This window comes from Lynx rufus, unplaced genomic scaffold, assembly GCF_022079265.1.
Source record: "Lynx rufus isolate CCGP_SWC_20201006 ecotype Redwood Valley unplaced genomic scaffold, mLynRuf1.p SCAF_7, whole genome shotgun sequence".
Classification (NCBI taxonomy): Eukaryota; Metazoa; Chordata; class Mammalia; order Carnivora; family Felidae; genus Lynx; species Lynx rufus.
The window spans coordinates 64,842,528-64,862,739 of record NW_025814889.1 but is presented as its reverse complement, the minus strand read 5'-3'; the positions used below and the strand labels follow the sequence as shown (position 1 = coordinate 64,862,739).

The 20,212-nt window shown below is 38.7% G+C and overlaps 1 protein-coding gene across 2 annotated transcripts in view; it reads right to left on the bottom strand.

The window, feature by feature from the left end:
- The window catches only part of FGD4 (FYVE, RhoGEF and PH domain containing 4), a 109,427-nt gene that overhangs the window by 48,315 nt on the left and 40,900 nt on the right, over window positions 1-20,212 (bottom strand). For both annotated transcript variants that reach the window (XM_047066935.1, XM_047066934.1), the window contains exons 7-13: window positions 19,135-19,273; window positions 16,792-16,850; window positions 16,311-16,457; window positions 9,908-10,080; window positions 5,637-5,667; window positions 5,321-5,413; window positions 4,926-5,051 (exon numbers count right to left, since the gene is read on the bottom strand). In XM_047066935.1, coding sequence (XP_046922891.1) covers window positions 4,926-5,051; window positions 5,321-5,413; window positions 5,637-5,667; window positions 9,908-10,080; window positions 16,311-16,457; window positions 16,792-16,850; window positions 19,135-19,273 — 768 coding nt within the window. The remainder of the gene's footprint in view (window positions 1-4,925; window positions 5,052-5,320; window positions 5,414-5,636; window positions 5,668-9,907; window positions 10,081-16,310; window positions 16,458-16,791; window positions 16,851-19,134; window positions 19,274-20,212) is intronic.

The following is a 20,212-nucleotide window of genomic DNA, read 5'->3' as shown; positions in this document are numbered from 1 at the left end:
ACAGATTTAAGCAATAATCACTTCCAGTAATACTAAATGAGAAAGAGTTAAATATTTAAGGCAATTTTTTACCGGACCAAGAATATCCCATGAACATTAGGAATATTTATCACGGTATTATAACGCTGTTGGTGATGAGCTCTGCTAGTTCATCCTTGTCTTCCTTGCTCTAAAGGTAGGAGACCTTTACCTTTCATATCTCTGGATGTTTCATCAATAAGCTCCCGAAATCAACTCAGGATCTTCCCTGCCTGAAGCTGTTTCCTGACTCCACCCCACCCCTCCAAACCTATTCCCTACTAGTGCTCCCTATCCTGGAAAACAGCACTGACATCCAACCAGTCATGGCAAGTCAGAAACCTAGGAGTCATCGTCCTTGACATATACCTCTACTTCACCCCATACAGTCACCGTATTATGAAGTCCTGATTTTATCTCCTAGATTTTTTTTTTCGATTTGTCCATTTCTCTACATCTTCCTTCTAAGTCCAAGCTATTAATATCCTACTTTGGACTACTGCAATTTCACGACTGGTCCTTGTAGCATTCTTACCTGAGCGTTCTCTAGCCTCTGTTTTTACATCCGTCCAAGCTATTTTCCAAACAGCACCAGATGCTGTCTTAAATATGTTAATCTGATAGGTTTCTCCTCTATTTAAAATCCTTAGTTTTCCCTTTGCTCTTGATAAAGAACAGATTCTTACTGATGGCCCACAATATCCCATATAATTGGCCCTTTTTACTTTCTGTATCCCAAGTTACACTGGCTTCTTAAGAGCCCCTGAAGTGCTATACGCCTGTCCTCTCTCAACTCTGCTTCAGCGAGTTATCTCTTGCTCATCATTCAGATGTTGACTCAAATTTCACTTCCTCAAGGAAGACTCCTCCAACTTCCAGAATAAGGAACTGTTTCTTGTCACTATGCTACTGAAGTTCCCTTATTTTTCTTGATGTACTTATTAGTTTAAAAAAATTTTTTTTAATGTTTATTTATTTTTGATAGAGACAGACAGACAGACAGACAGAGCATGAGCAGGGGAGGGGCAGAGAGAGAGGGAGACACAGAATCTGAAGCAGGCTCCAGGCTCTGAGCTATCAGCACAGAGCCCGAAGCAGGGCTCAAGGTCATGACCTGATCTCACAGACCGCGAGATCATAACCTGAACCGCAGTCAGACACTCAACCGACTGAGCCACCCAGGTGCCCCATTGATGTACTTATTAGTTTTTAATCATACACTTGTGTGATTATTTGGTGTTTGTAACACTCACTAGGCTGTAAGCTCTGTGAGGCATCATTCTTGTAGATTTTGCTCATAAGGCACACAATAAACTTAGAATGCCAATGAATGAATGAGTACAATGCAAATGCATTCCATTTCTTAGTGAATAGCATTTTTTTCCTAATTATTATAGGATAATCATCAAAAAACACTTCCCAGTTTAAAAAATTATTTTCTTGGGGAAACTGGGTGCCTCTGTCGGTTAACTGTCTGATGTCTGTTCAAGTCATGATCTCATGGTTCATAGGTTAAGGCCCCGCATTGGGCTCTGTGCTGGCAGCTCAGAGCCTGGAGCCTGCTTCGGATTCTGTGTCTCCCTCTCTCTCTGTCCCTCCCCAACTCATGCTCTGTCTCTCAAAAATAAATAAACACGAAAAAAAATATTTTCTTGGCCATAGCAACTTCTCACTAGAAATGTCTCCTGAGGCAAGGGAAACAAATGCAAAAATAAACTATTTGGACTTCATCAAAATAAAAACCTTCTGCACAGCAAAGGAAACAATCAACAAAATTAAAAGGTAACCTACTGAATGGGAGAATATATTTGTAAATGACATATATCAGATAAAGAGTTAGTATCCAAAATACACAAAGAACTTACAAAGCTCAACATCCAAAAAATGAATAATCAGTTAAAAGATGGGAAGAAGACATGAATAGACACTTTTTCAAAGAAGACAGATAACCAACAGACACATGAAAAGATGCTCAACATCACTCATCATTAGGGAAATACAAATCAAAACTACAATGAGATATCATATCACACCTATCAGAATGGCTAAAATCAACAACACAAGAAACAACAGGTGTTGGTGAGGATGTGTGGAAAGGGGAACCCTCTTGGGCTGTTGTTGATGGGAATGCAAACTGGTGCAGCCACTCCGGAAAGCAGTATGGAGGGTTCCTCAAAAAGTTAAAAATAGAACTACCCTATAATCCAGCAATTGTACTACTAGGTATTTACTCAAAAAATACTAATTCAAAGGGATACATGCACCCCAGTGTTTATTGCAGTATTATCTACAACAGCCAAACTATGGAAACAGCCTAAGTATCCACTGACTGATGAATGGATGAAGAAGAGATGATATATATATGTGTGTGTGTGTATATATATATGTGTATGTATGTATGTATATATATATATATATCATAATGCATATATACACACATGCAATGGAATATTCCTCAGCCATAAAAAGAATGAAATCTTGCCATTTGCAACAATGCAGATGGAGCTACAGAATATTATACTAAGCAAAGTATATCAGAGAAAGACAAATACCATAAGATTTCACTTATATATGGAATTTAAGAAACAAAATAAGCATAGGGGGAAAAAAGAGAGATGGAGAGGCAGACCAAGAAACAGATTCTTAACTATAGAGAACAAACTGATAGTTACTAGAGGAGAGGTGGGTAAGAGGATGGGTTAAATAGATGATGGGGATTAAAGACTGCACTTGTTATATGGAAGTGTTGAATCACGATTTTGTACACCTGAAACTGATATTACACTGTCTGTTAAACTGGAATTTAAATGAAAACATAAAACACACACACACACACACACACACACACACACACTTAAAAAAAAGCATCTTCTTGCTTCAAAAAGCATATTTCCTCCCAATTATAGTAGACAAACTATTTAAAACTATATAAATATTAGTAAAACTTTTAGTTTAGGTTCACAGCATATACAATTCATGATAGAAAAAAAAAACTATTCATTGTTGGGGCGCCTGGGTGGCTCAGTTGGTTGAGTGACCAACTCTTGATTTCAGCTCAGGTCGTATTCCCAGGGCCGTAGGGATTGAGCGCCATGCTGGGCTCCATGCTGACTGTGGAGCCTGCTTGGGATTCTTTGTCTCTCTGCCTCTCTCCCCTGCTCATGTTCTCTTTCTAAAATGAAAATTTTTAAAAATTTAAAAAAACTCAATTCATTGTTTTCTCATAATTGCAATGAAATTACTCTAAGAGTTAGAATTAAACATGCCTGCATCTGCATATTCATATTAGCTACTCTCTTATTTCGAACTCATATCATAGTATTTTGGTAATCCACATTCAAACACGTTTGTTTGAACACAAGGCAAGTGTGTCAGTCAATACCCAAAATCATTTCAAGCAAACTCAATGACAGATTAAAAAGTCTTACCCTGAGGGGAAAGTTTGCTATCAAATTGAACTTTGATCGCAGAACTGTTTCACTGAGAAAACTTAGGAGGAAAGCAGAAGAATAAATCTGCAGTAAAAGACCAATCTAAATGAATGATCAATAAGAAGTGTTGCACTTCAGCATACTAATAATATGTTAAATCATGGCACCACAATGCCTGCCCTTCTGTTTACTTGTTGTTTTTTAGAAGAAAGTATATAATCTTCAACTTGGTACACAAGGCCATCAAAAACCTGCTGTTCTCTCTCCCCTGCTTCATTTCATGCTTTGTTCCTCCCTCACTCTTTCCATATGAAATAGCTCAAATTGCTGAAAACTTGTCACCAGCCCCCTCTGGCCTGAGTTATTGAGTTTTGCGTGCCCCTTTACATGTATAACCATAAACCTCTAATGGGCACAGAAGTCCACACATGTTCCTCTGGGAGGCTCACTTCCCTGCCCAGAGACAACTGTATCATACTGAACCCTCTTTCTCGAATCTCCCTCATCCCTCTTCTCCCTCTTTTTTCAACTGATGACTCTTCCTCATACTTCAATGACAAAATTTCCTACCACAAAATCAAAAACACACCCACATTTGCACCCATCATTTCCTTTTTCCTTTCTGTTATAATGGAGGGAAGTTTTCCTCTCCCATCAAAAGCCTGAACTTCCATTTATGCTGTATGTTCCAACTCTTGTTTTCTCAGAGACATCAACTCCTTTGGTTATTATTTACCTATTTATCTATTTAACTATTATTTACCTATTTAACTATTTCTTATGCCCCAGTTCCTCTTACTCATTAGGCTCCAGCCCCATTACCTCTGGCATCCCAATAGCAGACCCAACTTTCTCCTATCTCAGTTCTTCTGACATACGGAGCCACTGAATGCCTTTCCCACCTCCCTTGCCATGGTTAGCTCTTTCTCACCTTTTAGGCACCAGCTTAAATATCTGTGCCTCAGGGAGGTTTTCATTTTTCTAAGTAAAGTTGGTTCCAAGTCCTCCTCTGTTAACATCATTCTCCATTCTAACTTCTTGATTGCCTTCTTGGTGTCTTTGTAGTAATCTAAAATGCTTATTTGTCCATTTACTTGACTTTGGTTATTTTCTCCATTAGAATGTAAACTAGGTGAAACTGGCTATCATTTTGCTTACCATTTTTTCTCCATGATCCAGCACAGTGTTCTGCACATAGCTGTAGTAATCTAAAATGCTTATTTGTCCATTTACTTGACTTTGGTTATTTTCTCCATTAGAATGTAAACTAGGTGAAACTGGCTATCATTTTGCTTACCATTTTTTCTCCATGATCCAGCACAGTGTTCTGCACATAGCTGTCATCAAAATAAGTTTATCAATTAAGTAATTTATTTAATTTAATGATTTTTTTTTTTTGCCTTTCCAAACTTGATGCTTTTACAACACTTATATAGTTACTAGCAGCCTTCATGACCATTAAGAAATCTCACTTACATGTCCACATGCTCGACAATGATGTCTTCTCCTTGTCAGTGCATTGAAAGACTCCTTGCATTTCATACACATCGTTACTTCATTATCTCGGATCCATCTTGGAGCTCTTTTCCCTAGCTCAGCAGTCTAAAAAAGAAAGAGATTCAATTTTAATAGAAAAAACTGTCATTTCCATCTATTTGTTTACTTACTTATTTATTAAAAAGCACTTCAACAACATTGCTTATATCATGCTCTGAAACTCAAGACCCAGGAAAAGAAATAAAAGGTACAAAGAAGTTAAGCAGCACAAAAAGGCACTCGCTATTGTATTCATGGAAGGAAAAATGAGATTCTGTCTAGCCAGTTCTGCAACTGCAAAGAGAAAAGAACTTAGAGAATTTAATTCAACTTACAGAAACCTCTGAGTGCATGTCATTATCCTTTGCAATTGCATTTCTGAAGGTTTCATGCCTCTGATGGAAAGCATCAATGGTCTCCTGAAGAGCCTAAAATATAAATGAGATTCAAAGCACACATTAAAATATCACTTGCAAATTAATGAAAATGCCTTATCAAACAAATATCTATGATGTGAAAATGACCTTAAGAATTAACTGACCTTGTTCTTATGACATTGATGTATGTATACGCTACAATATGTACGTTTGTGTACACACACAAAGGTTACCAAAAAACAAAAACAAAAACGAAAATAGAAATCCGGTTTACCTTGATCCATTCTTCTTTGTCTTGCTCAGAACTAAAACAAAACAGAATATAAGTGAATGCAGAAAACATTAATGAGTTATAACTTGTGAATAAGAATAAAACTATGCTTTGATGTTGTTTCAACTTTCTGGAAAATTCAGGGATGTCCAGGAAGAAGTTTCAACAAAAATTAAACAGAATCTTTGGCAAGTGAACAAACAAATTCTTAAACAAAATTATGGTACACATAATTTTTGAGTGGGAGAGTTAAGTTTAGCTTCCATTAATATACTGCCCTGATGTTATTTTTAATAACCATCATCTAGCTGAACATATTAGGTAACGTAGATGTAGTTATACCAGATATACAACTAGTCTTCCAATTCACCTTTAAGAAAACACACGAGGGGCGCCTGGGTGGCGCAGTCGGTTAAGCGTCCGACTTCAGCCAGGTCACGATCTCGCGATCCGTGAGTTCGAGCCCCGCGTCGGGCTCTGGGCTGATGGCTCAGAGCCTGGAGCCTGTTTCCGATTCTGTGTCTCCCTCTCTCTCTGCCCCTCCCCCGTTCATGCTCTGTCTCTCTCTGTCCCAAAAATAAATAAACGTTGAAAAAAAAAAAATTAAAAAAAAAGAAAACACACGAGATTTTCAAAGGCTACTAGTCACAGTTCATCTTAGAAAACATTACATGTATCCTCTAGAATCTAAAATATCTTTGTAAAGGTCTTAGGGAGCTATTTAATATTTCCTCTGATAAATAATTTTGCTAGAAAGTTTTAGGCAATACTGTACTTAACCTATTACAGATAAAGCAAAACAAAATTTTTAGATGCTTGTAGGAAGGAAGTTTCACAGATTAATGGACTCCAGTACTTAATAATTTTCTGTTGGGGAAAAAAAAATTCCTTGAGTATAATCAAATCTTCTATTTTCCTACTGAGGCAAATTCTCTTTATTTCATCTCCCTTGCAGGTAGCTTACACAGCTGGCTGCTGTCACAGAATGTGTTAGAAAAGTCCTCATTAGTAGACTCTGGCCTGAGCTAGATCTTCAAGTTGGGGGATTTTGAAGAATGTCAAAAGAGTGGGGCTCCATTTGTTTGCATGTGTTTGCTAGGCTAGGGCTGAGTTTGAGTTCCAGCCTGAATGTCACATGCCTCGCTCCTACAGGTGTCACATATAAATGAGTCTAGCAGGAGCTTGGCTCTTGTGACATCATCCATCTTTCTAGCAAATTTATTCTTGAGCATGATGATGTGCCAAGAATGCAGCTGGAATCCGTGCTTGTCAAATGGAAGATTCTGCTTATTGTTCACCTGGGGATCCTTGGACCAAGACTCTTACTGGGGAAGGCTTCAATCTTGCTCCTCAAAAAAGATTGCTCCCTACTGCAGTGGCCTGCGTGGATAAAATTATCTCTACTGCCTTGTAATCATAGTTAATTCCTAGCTGCTCTCAGCCTTTTAAATGCAAAGAAACTTGATAAGTCTTTAATGCTTTTTGTTTTACTTTCTCAGTCATGGCAGATTTTTTACTCCTCTAACTTACTTATTACTATGTTTTTACATACATTTAGTAACATAAAACCATGAAATAAAAACTATGTAAGACCGAATACTTTATATTCTTTTAAATATGGAAGAGGAAGTAGAATGTAAGAGGTTTTTTTTTTCCCCTTCTTCTTTCTTTTTTTTTTTTTTTTTGGTCACTGTGGAAAAATCTTTATTTTAAGAAAAAAATTTAGTTAACAAAAAAGTTTAACAAGTTTCACTTAACAAAATACACCCAAAAGGAAATCACAGTACAAAGAAAGTTTCAAGTCAAGGCCTCACCAATTCCTATGGTATTAGTAATGTGTCTCAATTTTCAAAACTAACTTATTTTTAAAAGTTTAAACTTAACCTAAAAGATTTTAAGTAAAAGTAAACTAGAATGAACAAACATGAGAAATGTTCCTCTTTAATTAGGGATCTAGCACCTTGAGTTTTCCAAAAAAGTATGTCTCCCCAATGTGTTCACAGTGATGTGGTATAAAAGATCCATTTAATGTACTCAAAACTAATTTCACTCAGATAACATCATTCTGAAGTACACTACCAAAATGTTAATTGAGAAAAGCTGAAAATAGTTTTAGTTTACTCAAAGCACATGCTAGAAGAAAGCTTGTATGACAAAACACTGAAGAGGTAATTTTTTAATCCAGATTTCACAAACTCATGGTGCAAAATGGGTCCCACAGCTTCTGTAGGAGGTCAGTCTTAAGGCTGATTCATTCTGCAAGAAAAGCAGAATCCTTTTCCCCCCCAGTTGGTTTTAGAAGTGAATTATCTATAAATATGTCCAAACATACATCCAATTTTGGGCTCCGTGCAATCTCTGTAACACTCTGATGTTCTGAGACTTTCAATGTTTGTCTCTATTCTTGAAAGAATCATAGACTGGATGAAAAGTAATCACTTAATTTGGATCTTTGATTCACCATGTAATCATAGATATAAGTGCAGCAATGCGATTAGGGGAAGAGGAAATTTAAGGAAACATGACCGTGTTTTCAATACCAGTTGAAATGTATCCAATACTGCATACAGGAACTCTACAAAGTGATTACTGCCTGTACTTAACAAAATTCCTCATGAATCAGCCCCATCCTCAAGAGAAAAGAGCCCACTTGCTAATGGAAGGCTGGAGTTCCCATTTAGACAATCCCTGAAACCTTGATAATCTCTCTTCTGCTATTCAGACATGTCTCAGGTTTGCAGATTTGGAAGTGTGCTGGTATTTCAGAGCAGCAGCACTTCATTCCTCTACAAGAAAACTTCTGCACTGAAAACTTGCACTTCTGCACTCATGCACTTCTGCACTGAAAACTTCTCTGAGGGTCAGAACTACTGATAAGTCCTCCCCATTGCCAGAACCAGTCACTCAGTGAGTCAGTCTCTGAGTGAGGATTCAGGTCAGGAACCTCCAAGCACAGCAAAATACCTTCTTCCCTTGGGTTTGAATGGCTGGGGCCCAAATCCCACCATAAAGTCGGAAAACCATGGCATTCAAAGCCAAGTCCTCTATACTTTTAATTCATGCTTGAAATGCCACCTTTTAATCCTCAGAGCAGTCCCCTAGCAGTTCCCCAAGTAATGCCAGGTTCAGGAGAGATTTGCTGTGGGAAACCAAAGTAGTGGCTGGCTATTTCTTCAAAATTTCCCAGCCTGCTGGATCTCCCCTAACTGTAAGATCACCAATTCCCTGATTCCCTGGGCAGATTCCTGCCAGAATGAATTATTCTCTTTTGAAAGTCTGAACTTCAAGCTTTTATGGTTACTAAGTACAAATATCCAGGATGAATTCATATGAGCTTCAGAACTACACTATAGGTACAACAGAACAAAAAGGAACAGAAGTGCTCTATGAGTCTCCAGATCCTGGGGTATCAGAACCATCAGAGTGAGGATTGGTACTTAACCCTCTGATCTGTGACCTTCTGAAGGTTCTCAATTTTCACCATGACATAGGTCTTTGTAGGATAAACGGACGACAGTCTTCTAAGGCAGATATTTCAAAATCTGACAGCATGCTGTTTCCCCCAGAGGTTCACACGTCAGGTAGCTATGATCCATTGTAGTGGTTCTCATTGTTTTTTCCCCTCTAAACATGGTTAGGTTAGAGAGATGGATGCTAGAACTCTAGCCTTCTTTCCAATTCAATAAAGCATGCAAAAAAGAATCACCCCTTCCAGAAGTCCTGGTTTCTAGAGGCCACGATGGCTCTAAATGGCCCCCTTCATGTATCCTCCACCGTGGCAGGAGAATCATTACCTTTTCTACCCTGCCTCTTCTGAATATTCTCTCCGTCAAAGTCCAACAAGTACCACAAATGCAGAGACACTGAAGGACTGACAGTTGATGCTTCAACATTTAGCATGGAATAATAAGCATCAATAAACACTGTGCACCCAAAAGAAGGGCAGAGGGAGGAAGTGTTAGGGGAGAACCTTTTCCTACAAGTCTCAAAACCCTGGCTTGAATGCAACAACTTCATTCTCTGAGCATCCTGTAAATCTGAAGAGGCAAAGTAACTTAGTGAATTTTTACCATCTCAAAACCACTATCCTAGGCACTACGGAGGAATCAAAAGGGAAGACATCATTCTTGCCTTTTAAGAGCTTCTACTACTTCTCTTATGTCCAACCAGATTCCCAGAGGTCTATAGTATTCACTTGGGAAAGATCCTCAGAATTATTCTGTCCTACAACTCCTCCCAATGCTTGTAGAAAGCTGTGTGAATGAATCTCTCACCTGGCTTGTAGCTCCAGTGTTCTCTCTTTTCCAGATACCTGGAAAGTGTGTGGATACTCTTCATTGTGGGTCTCTACAATTTTCATTCCATCGATGCCAACCCTGGTTCGAACTGTGAATTTAGAGCCCACCAAGCTGAATCTTGGTACACAATACAGCAACATGTTGTTGAACTGCAAGGAGACAGAACACACATCAACAAGTAAGAAAACAAAGAAGAAAGAGGAAAGTGACCAATACGAAAAGTAGCCCTAGGCAAAAATTCCAAGGAATTTCTAGGGAATATCATACTTTCTATGTGAGCAAAATTATTGAAATACTATATTGAGATTTTAGGCCTATGTCAAAATTACCCTATTTTAAAATTTATAACATATTTCTCTTTATTGGTTCATAATAATTAATTATTAATGTTTTTATTTATTTTGAGAGAGGGGAAGGAGCAGAGGGAGAGAGGGGAGAGAGGGAGAGAGAGAGAGAGAAAATCCCCAGCAGGCTTCACACTGTCAGTGCAGAGCCTGACGTGAGGCTTGATCTCACAAATTGCAAGATCATGACCTGAGCCAAAATCTAGAGTTGGACTCTTAAGCAACTGAGCCACTGGGTGCCCTTCATAGTTTATTGATATTTAAGTAAATCAATCATTATTTGTACTATTAAGAAAATTAGTTCAATTAAATTCAGCAATAATTTATTAAGGACTTTCCACATACCAGGACCTGAAATTCTCAACCACATAAGTTGAAGCCCTTAGGCATCAAAATTTCTAATTGTTGTGTCTTACAAAGCAAGTCTACAATAGTTATTAGAGAAAAAGAGTAATTTTTAGCAATTATTTTTGTGTGTTTAATATTAGGTTAAAAAAAAACCCAAATTATTACTTTAGAACATGTGGGGTTAGCACACTAAGCCCTACATAAAAATCTAAGTTACTGTTTTATATTGGCCCACATCTTAAGAATTTGTCATGTATGAATAGAGAAATCATCTATTTTGGCAAAAAGTTTTTAAAGATCTTCTTTACCAGATCTGCTTTTAAAATGAAGGACCTTCTGGGTACCTGGGTGACTTAGTCAGTTAAGCGTCCAACTTTGGCTCAGGTCATGATCTCATGGTTTGTGAGTTCGAGCCCCACATTGGGCTCTCTACTGTCAGCTCAGATCCCGCTTCAGATCCTCTGTCTCCCTCTCTCTCTGCTCCTCCCCACTCGTGCTTTCTCTAACTCAAAAATAAACATTTGAAAAAAATTTAAGTAACATGAAGGACTTTATTTTGAAAACTGAATCAAACTTTGTAGAATACCTCATTTCTAGTCAACAATGAACTACCCCTGCTAATCAGGACCAAGCAGTAAGTTTGGGGAGGCATTTAATTCACTTTTGAGTATATTAAAACATACGGAAAGAGGAAAGACTAAACACTTAGGTTAATCTGTAGGCAGATTCCTAAAGAAGGTCCATACTTACCTTCTTCCTTCCTATTATTGTCTCTTACACTGTTTCTAGAGTCACATATATTTTTGGAAGACAAGGGCAACTGGGGACTATGCACTACATAACTTCTCCTGTCTCAGGATAATTATCTGTAAAAGTCACAGGTTGTTAAGAGGATTAAATGAAGAAAACTGTCCTGTTGAACCAGATCCCGTTTGGCTCCACCTAAGCCATCAAGACAAGAAATCTTGATGGGTTCTGAAAACATTTCAACCTGTTTATGTGACACTGTCCATTGTACTCATTCTGAAAGCAAATTTCTCATCGGTTGTTCCTTGTGCATTATTATGCAACATCCTGTGACCAGCATCATAAATTTCATTTCCTCAATGGAAATAAAAGGGCACTAAATACACTTTAACAGATGCATCTCAGCACCACATTTCACATTTACATTTCTAGAAGAGAACCCTAATGACCTATGCCCTATTATTAACAGTCCGCTGTGTTCTAAGTATGGCAATCACTAGCCTCATTGCAGTACACAGGACTTAGGGATTTGAAAACACTCTGAAAGGCTCTCATCACCATCCAGCTTGGTTAATGCAACAGCTTGCTGCTGTTTGTGTTAACATTTCTCTCTATCCTGTATGAAGGCCGTCTCAGGAGTGGATTTGGTCCAGGCTGTAAACAGTGCGGCAGGAAGGGGAGAGCCGCCGACATGCACAGGGCTCAACTTTCAAGACAGCAACAACAGCCTCATTTTCTGCAAACTGAGTGACAAATGTAATGTCATGCCATAAAATTTCTGAGTTATCTGATGCTGTACCCAGTTCACTTTATAAAGTTCAGCAAAGTCTTCTTATTTTATAGAAACACCGTCTATGAATGTGGAAATTCTTGGCATTTAGTTTTTGCAGTTAACACTCATGCAAGATGACAGACTGTTTTATGAATGATGTTTCTCTTTCTGTTTTGTTTTACACTTGCAAGATTATGTTTCCCTTATTATATAGGCTTCCTAATTGGGGCTTTACGTTCTCAATGGTCAATAACTGTTTTATCACCCTTCTAGAACTCATGTCACAATCTAATGCTCATCAATAAATACCTTTTTTCTTCTTTCTTACAGCTGAAAATAAGAGCTCTTGACAGACATAAAATAGTGCTTACGAAGTAGCAGATGCCATATATGTACAGGAATTAGGTAGTCACTCTTGTTCCCTCTGTGAACCCTGCTCCTTTGGTGAAAGCCGTTATCACCTTGCCTCTGGGTTTCTGCTGGTACTGAAGAAGAAGTGATAGCAAGTGCAGCACCAAGTAGATTGACTTTCCCTTTCGGTGCAGGAGATCCCTTGTTATCCACGGCCACAGCTTAGAAGTCGTTATGGACATGTAATCTCTGGCTGGTGAGCAAGCTCCAGAAGTGCTAAGCTAGAAGCCAGTCTCAATTTTATTAAAAACACAGGGCAAGTCCCCCTTCTTGATCTCCAGTGTCCTCAACTACTCATATTAAGTCTCTTAAAATGTGTATTTAACTGAAACAATTCAATTTCATGTCTCGCCAGTGACAGTTTCATTCCAGTTTGTTTTAAAAGGTAAAAGAAAAAAGTACATTATTGGAGAAAATTTCCAGTGCCTGCTCTGTATTCAAAGTTTAAATAAGTCATGGAATGGGGGAGGGAAATCAAAACCTGTCCAGCTACAAGCAAATAAAGGCTAGAACTCCAAAGGGCCAAGAATAAAAACCTCCCGGGTCATTCTGTAGGATAATTTAGTGATTTTTTTTTTAAACATTCAGATATCAGGTGTGGTTATATAATTTAGTCAACAGAATACCCTGCAGTAATACAAACAAGTATGGTGTGGAGGCAAGAAAACGTGCAAACACATGAAGGTCAGCTGAATGTTGAAATCAGATTCTAAATGCAATTTGGCTTTTTTAGAGAAATGTAATACCACCAGAGAAGGATACAGAAAACTAGCCCTCATATTCTTTCTAGAGACAAAAATAAGAAAGGTTGCTGAGGTTACTATGTATAAAAAACCAAAATGCTCTATGCAAAGCAAAGTGTGCTGGCAAGAGGAGGGTGCATGACAAGAACAGTGCAGGGGATGGAGGTGGGTGGGCGTGCTGGGATCAAGAGAACGGACCTACAGAGATGCTTTTAAGATGGTCTTCACAAGACGAATGCGGCTTTCCAGTAACTCTTGCTCTAGGACTCCATTCTCCTGGGAGGCAACGGCAAGAGAGGTTTGATAGCTTACAATAAGTGGAACGAGATGGGTCCTTTCTTCAAAGACACTATGGCTGTAGTTCCCCAAGGCTCCTTGCCATCTGTCCTCCAAATAGCTGCTTAATTTGGCTCTGCACCAAGATATTCAACCTAAAACTATTTCCAGGATAATTCTCAAATGTGAAGATTAAACCAAGGCAATTGGTTAGACACAGAGCTAGAAGCTTAAGTACTGAAACTGTAACAATCATGCAGAAGAAGGGAAAGGAAATTACCTAAGCACCTAAAAGAAGGGGAAAGGCAGAGGGAAGACATTGGTAGAGGGAAGACATTAACTCCCAGGCATTTTGCCCCAAATAGTATATTAAGCATGTCTTTTTAATCTGTTTTTTTCTTTTAAGTTTATTTACTTATTTAGAGAGAGAGCAAGTGCACATGAGCAGGGTAGGGGTAGAGAGAGGGAGAGAGAGAATCCCAAGCAGGTTCCGTGCTGTCAATGCAGAGCCCGATACGGAACTCGATTGTCATGACTTGAGCCAAAATCAAGAGTCAGACACTTAACTGACTGAGCCACCTAAGCGTCCCTAATCTGTATTTTTGATGCTTTGACATCTTGGGGCTTTGCTGACAATGGAGGGATTTGTCCTTCTTCGGGTTATCCACTTACTAGAAGTAGTAAATGAGTGACCTACATGCATGCTTTTCATATGGAAACCAACCAATCCAGAGGCCATACCCTAACCACCTCCTTTTTTGAGCTTTTACACCCTGGGCCAGTATTCCCCTGCCCTAATCACTCAGACAACAGCCAGTATATACCCCAGAGCCTGATGGAATTATGTAAACTAGCAAATCCTAAGTTTGTTTATTTTGTCTTGCCCATTCCTTCTCACTGAACCCATAATAAACACTCTTGCTCACATTTTCTGTTTGGTACCTCTGCCTCCTTATGGACTCTGGTGCTTTCTTGTGTAACCACCCCTCCCCCCAATGGTATGGCAAACCTCTCCTTTGAGGAATCTCTCCGTATAATGATCTTTTTCACAGCAATTTTCTCCTGATCTAGTGGTCTCACTGTACCTAAACAACAATCATACATTTCAAAATAATTAGAGCTCAGAACCCTGACATAACATCACAAGTCCTAGATTTACATTTTTAGCTGTCTGTATGATCTCTCAGTGGTAAAGTATTTTTGTTGATCTCAAATGAAGATTTTGGAGTTAATTTGGATAGTATCTGTAAATCTTATAAAGTTATAGAGATATAATTCATATACCATAAAATTTACCCTTTTAAAATGACAATTCATGGTTTTTGGTATAGCTATAAATTGTGCAAGCATCACTGCTATCTACTCCCAGAACATTTCATGACTCCAAATGGAAACTCTGTCCATTTCCTTTTCCCCACCAGCCGTAAGCAACCTCTACTTACATCCTGCCTCTCTCCATTGCCTACTCTGGACATTGCATATAAATGAAAGCATACAGTATGGGCTTCTGGGAATGGCTTCTTTCACTTGTCAAAGTGCTTTCAAAGTTCATTCATATAGCATGTATCAGTGTTCTATTCCTTTTTACTGCCATATAACATTCCATTGCATAGATATACCACTATATCCGTATGTCCACATATTTTGGCTATTATGAATAATTCTGCATAAGCATTCACATACAAGTTTTGTGTAGACATGTTTTCAATTTTCTTGAGTTGTATACAAACTTGGAAGAGCTGCTAGGTAATAAATATGGTGACCAAATGTTCTTTTTGAAAAATGAGAGATACTGAATACTACTATGCATGGTAATTAGTTCCTGTAAGTTTTCCTATCAAAGGAGGCTGTAACCAGAGGGGGAAAAAAACCCTGTAAGCTCCCAAATAAACTCATAGTATGGCTGATGAGAGGACTGTCCTGCACCAGAAAGTCAGATGTGAGTAACATCCTGAGAAGGTATCGTGGGCCATTCACTGGGCAAGCCTCATGACCAATGTGTCTGGTTTCTTGGACGATAATAACAATCATAACAATAGCTAACATTTACTAGCTATTACTCAGTGTTAGCTTATTGTTACTCCACATTAGCTATTATTCTGATTATTATCACATCATTAGATATAGAAAGGAACTGGAATTAACAGAGACTAAAAACATAATGGCCTGGATGCCCCAGGAAGTGCTCTTAACATTTGAGATAAGCCCCAGACTAAATGTCATTTCCAGGAAGTAAAGGAAAGGACAGGGACTGCCTCCAATGTAAAGGAACTATGTGGCAAACTCATGCATTTTTCAGAGATATTTTAGGCATAAGCTTCACAACCTTGAGTATATACTTCCTCAAACTGGAAAGATTAAAGTAGTGATCAGAGAGGATTCGAAAGAGAACCCTTGTCAGAAAATGGTACTCATTAGCCTCTAAGAACTGAAGGAAAGAGTGAGTGATGGCTAAGATCATCATAGACAAGTTGTCACCAGCTGTAGGTTACTGAAGTAACTGACACATGGTAAGTACACAGAAAATTTATTTTTAAAATACTTTAAGATTTGAGTCCTTGAAGGAACAAGTTTCAGTTACTAAAGGACATTGTCTTATGTGGAATCCTAACAGTGTTGACTAAACCAGATTAGACAGAATTGCTTTGGTGAGCACACAAGTATCCTACTTTTCCAAGATGTACAGAACCACGTCTCTGAATTACTGTTATGTGACCAGCTCACACTAGAATACTCACTAAGAAAAGGTAGCGTTCCTGTGCTGATGTGTTCCGAGCAGCGAGTTTCAGGATCTGTCCTTCTTTTATGAGTTCGTTTGAAGGATTGACAATGTCTTCTTCCTCTCCCAACATTTCATAAATCTCTAAGAGTTTCTTTAGATTCTCCTAGGAAATGAAAACAAAATACAGCAAGACCAAATAAAGGGAGGTTTTACTTTCGTGCCTTTAATAATACAATGACCTTAGCTAAAATCCGAATAATGCAGAAGGGATTGGGACTAAGCACAAATTTGGTATAAAATGTGTCAGTTCCGAGCAAATTGAAACAGGGGGGAAAAGAGGACAGGATTATTCCACATAACACTAAACACTTTATAAATAATCTTTTTTTTGTTTACCTTTACCAATTCATTTTGGTCCAAACCTACAGATAACATTAGGCTATATTATTGACAATTATCTAACTAGAAGATTTCTAACTCCTTTGAAAATTACTTACCATTTTTCTTATTGCACTATTAGAATGGCTTGCTGCTGTAGATATAATCTCAAGTGATTCTAAATGGGAAAAAAGAAAAGTAAATAAATGTATTTTGTCATTACTACGCTACTAGATAGTTGAATAACGTAACGTTATAGTAAGAAGAAACCTGAGACTGTACATCTGACACCAAAAGCAGGGGCAACTTCCATTTACAAAATGAATACTTTCAGAACTTCATTTGTGAGCAGATTATTTGGAACTTGAAGGATACTTCCTCGTAAATAGTCATACACATTTTTATATATGACCCAGATAACGGACCTTCAAAATTAACAATTACCATGTACACTAGATTGGCATAAGGCACTTCGCCAGATGCTTTCATATATATTATGTCACTTAACTCTTCCACAACCTTGAATGGAGAGTCTGTTAGCTCCACTCGGCAGATGAAAGGAATGGCGAGTGATGTGGCTTGGCCAAGGTCACACAACTATGATACTGTAGGGACACACTGGAACCTACATCTTCTGATTCAATGTCCTACAACATTTCAGCAGTACTATTTTATTAGTTTTATAAGCAAATTAACCACCACGCATAACCAACTTTCTTTGGTGAAACATATTCACAGTTCTATTCTTGGTCGGGCAAAGGGGAATCAGCTGATGACAATGCTGAAGGAAGGCTCTGCTGCGGAGGCAGTGGGAGAGGTGGGAACGGGAGCCGTCTGGTGTGGACAAGGTAGGAGCCCCAGTGCTGCTGGGGAAGGTCTCTGGAGGCTGAGGCCTCCTGGAGGATCAACCCCAGGGAATGCCCTCAATCCTAAATCATGTCCTGCTCTTTCTTTTTTATCTTAGGAATACCACAGCCTGCTTAATTCTGTTACCACAACAACCTCATTACTTCTGGACCCAATTCTCTTCTTTGTTCCGTGGCTGAACAGAATGCACTTTTGTTGCTTTCTCCTCTCTTTTGGGTCTCTAAAAGCACTTCTGTGATTTCCTTACAATATTAGTTTAAGGAGCAATGGGAAAGCAAAGAGAGAAATAAAATGCCCTACAGTGTTGCTAACGGTCTCATTTTTGACCCTGCCACCTTAGGGTAAGTCTAAGTCTTTGAGTTTAGAAGATACTGCATTTTTATTTAGATTTTGGAGAACTATCCTGATTGGGGAATGCTGTGCATGTCACACAGGCTCCAAGGTAGAGGGAAACAAAATAAAATAGCCTGGGATCAGCAGTTTGAGGAAGAGTAGCAGTAATCCCACCCTTAGTCTTACCACTAATTCTGTCGCCAAAACCAACCACTTAGCCCAGAGGAGTGTGAAGTGGGCATGAAGTGGAAAACAGAAGAAGTCAAGTCAGGATAATTCTAAACCGTAAAGGGAGAAAGGGAAGAAGAGAAGTTCCTGTGGTCACTGACTCACTTGGATGGCAGGAGAAATGCATCAGAGAAAGCCTGTGTTCAAAAAAAAGACCCAGGTGCCGAGACCAAAGATTGTGTTCTGTGTTCTCATCTCTTGCCAGGGTTCATTTATAATAAAGACAAGCAATTATTAGCAAAGTACCAATGTTTCAAGATTGTACAGCAGCACTGTTAGTACTTGACACTAAGCCATCCCTATCTCTTAAATTTTCATTCTTCCCTTCAGTTACCTGATTTTTTTTTTAATTAAAAAAATTTTTTTTCAAGTAAGCTATACACCCAACGGGGGACTTGAACTCATGATCCCTAGATCGAGAGTCGCATGCTTTGATTTTTTGAAAGAACCTGAGAAAACTGAAGTATTGAAACTCCTGAGTCTTAAAAAAGAAAATCATTCATTAGGAACCAGTGAAAAAATAAAAGGCAACTGGAGGAATAGGAATGAAGTTTTCCTGAGAAAATGTTAACTGACACTAAAAAGCATCATTTTCTCTTCTCTTTCAGGGTAGGTAGATCCAAGTTGGCTTAGGTTATTTTTACACAGTAAATGTCATGTTAGCTTTCTTGGTATGTATCAACCTATCTAATTAACCAGCAGCACCAGTAATTCTGAATGGTTGCATTCTTTCTGTGAGAAGGTAATTGTGTATTGCTATTCCAGATGTCTCTAAGACTACTGTTTCAGATTTCTGAGTTAATGATTAACATGAAATTAGCATGAGAAATGTGATTTGCCTTTCTCTAAACCTGGGATCTGGGCTCAGAAGTGCTTGCCTAATTGAGCTGTTGATGACAATTTCTGATGAGGCTATTTTTTGGCAGCAATATCTTACTAAGTTGGCTGTGAGACCTATCTCTCTCTTTAACCACAAGCCTTCCTGGCCACTTGATTACCCCAGAGCAGAAAGGGGGTGGGGGAGGAGCATTTACTTTTAGCATCGTTCCAGTCTGGAGAGTCAGGGGGCAACTTCCTTAGGTAGTCCTTGAGGAGCATCTCATACCGGGGGATCCGCTGAACAGGTTCTAGCATGTGGTGCTGCAAAGTCAAGCTCCCGCACACCTTCTGTCTCTATAATGAGAGAGGTTTTTTAAAGAAAGATTTAAAAATTAAGTTGGCCAATCTAAAAACGGTCATACGGAACTTTAATCGTGGACAGGATTTCCCTACAAAGCGTGCTCTGTGGATCACCTGCATTAGATTGATCTAAGGCACTATTAAAATGCAAATTCTGAACCCCACTCCAATAATGAAACCACAATCTTTGAGGTTCAGGCCTGGGAAGATGCATTTGAAAACACCCCAGTTTCTTACACCATGGAAGTTTGAGGCCCACCAAACTAGAGTAAGAACAAAAAGAAAAATCAAGCAGAATTTTTTTTTTTTAAAAAAAATTTTTTTTTTTCAACATTTTTTTATTTATTTTTGGGACAGAGAGAGACAGAGCATGAACGGGGGAGGGGCAGAGAGAGAGGGAGACACAGAATTGGAAACAGGCTCCAGGCTCCGAGCCATCAGCCCAGAGCCTGACGCGGGGCTCGAACTCCCGGACCGCGAGATCGTGACCTGGCTGAAGTCGGACGCTTTACCGACTGCGCCACCCAGGCGCCCCAATCAAGCAGAATTTTAAGGAAGAAAATTCTCAGATTGCTGGCAACCACTTCAATCAGTCACTAGAAAGGTTTGTGTGGTCACATCATTGAATCAGACTCCAGAGATTTTTAAAAGATGCATGTATTTAATGAGGTTCACTAGGCCCAACTGCGTTAAATGACTTTGGACTCAGCAGAAACTGTTTAATATCAAGGCTACCATAAATGTCATTTCCTTTGAACTTAAAGACTCCACAGAGAAGAATGACAATATCTGAGTGTCTCAGTATCTGTCACAAAATTTTAATTTTTCATTAGGTCATGGCAGTCTTTTCCATTAGAAACTGAACTCTGTAAATAGATCTCCTTTTCTTACAGCAAAATTGAGTCTATATAGCCTTTGCTTTCAATAAGCTGT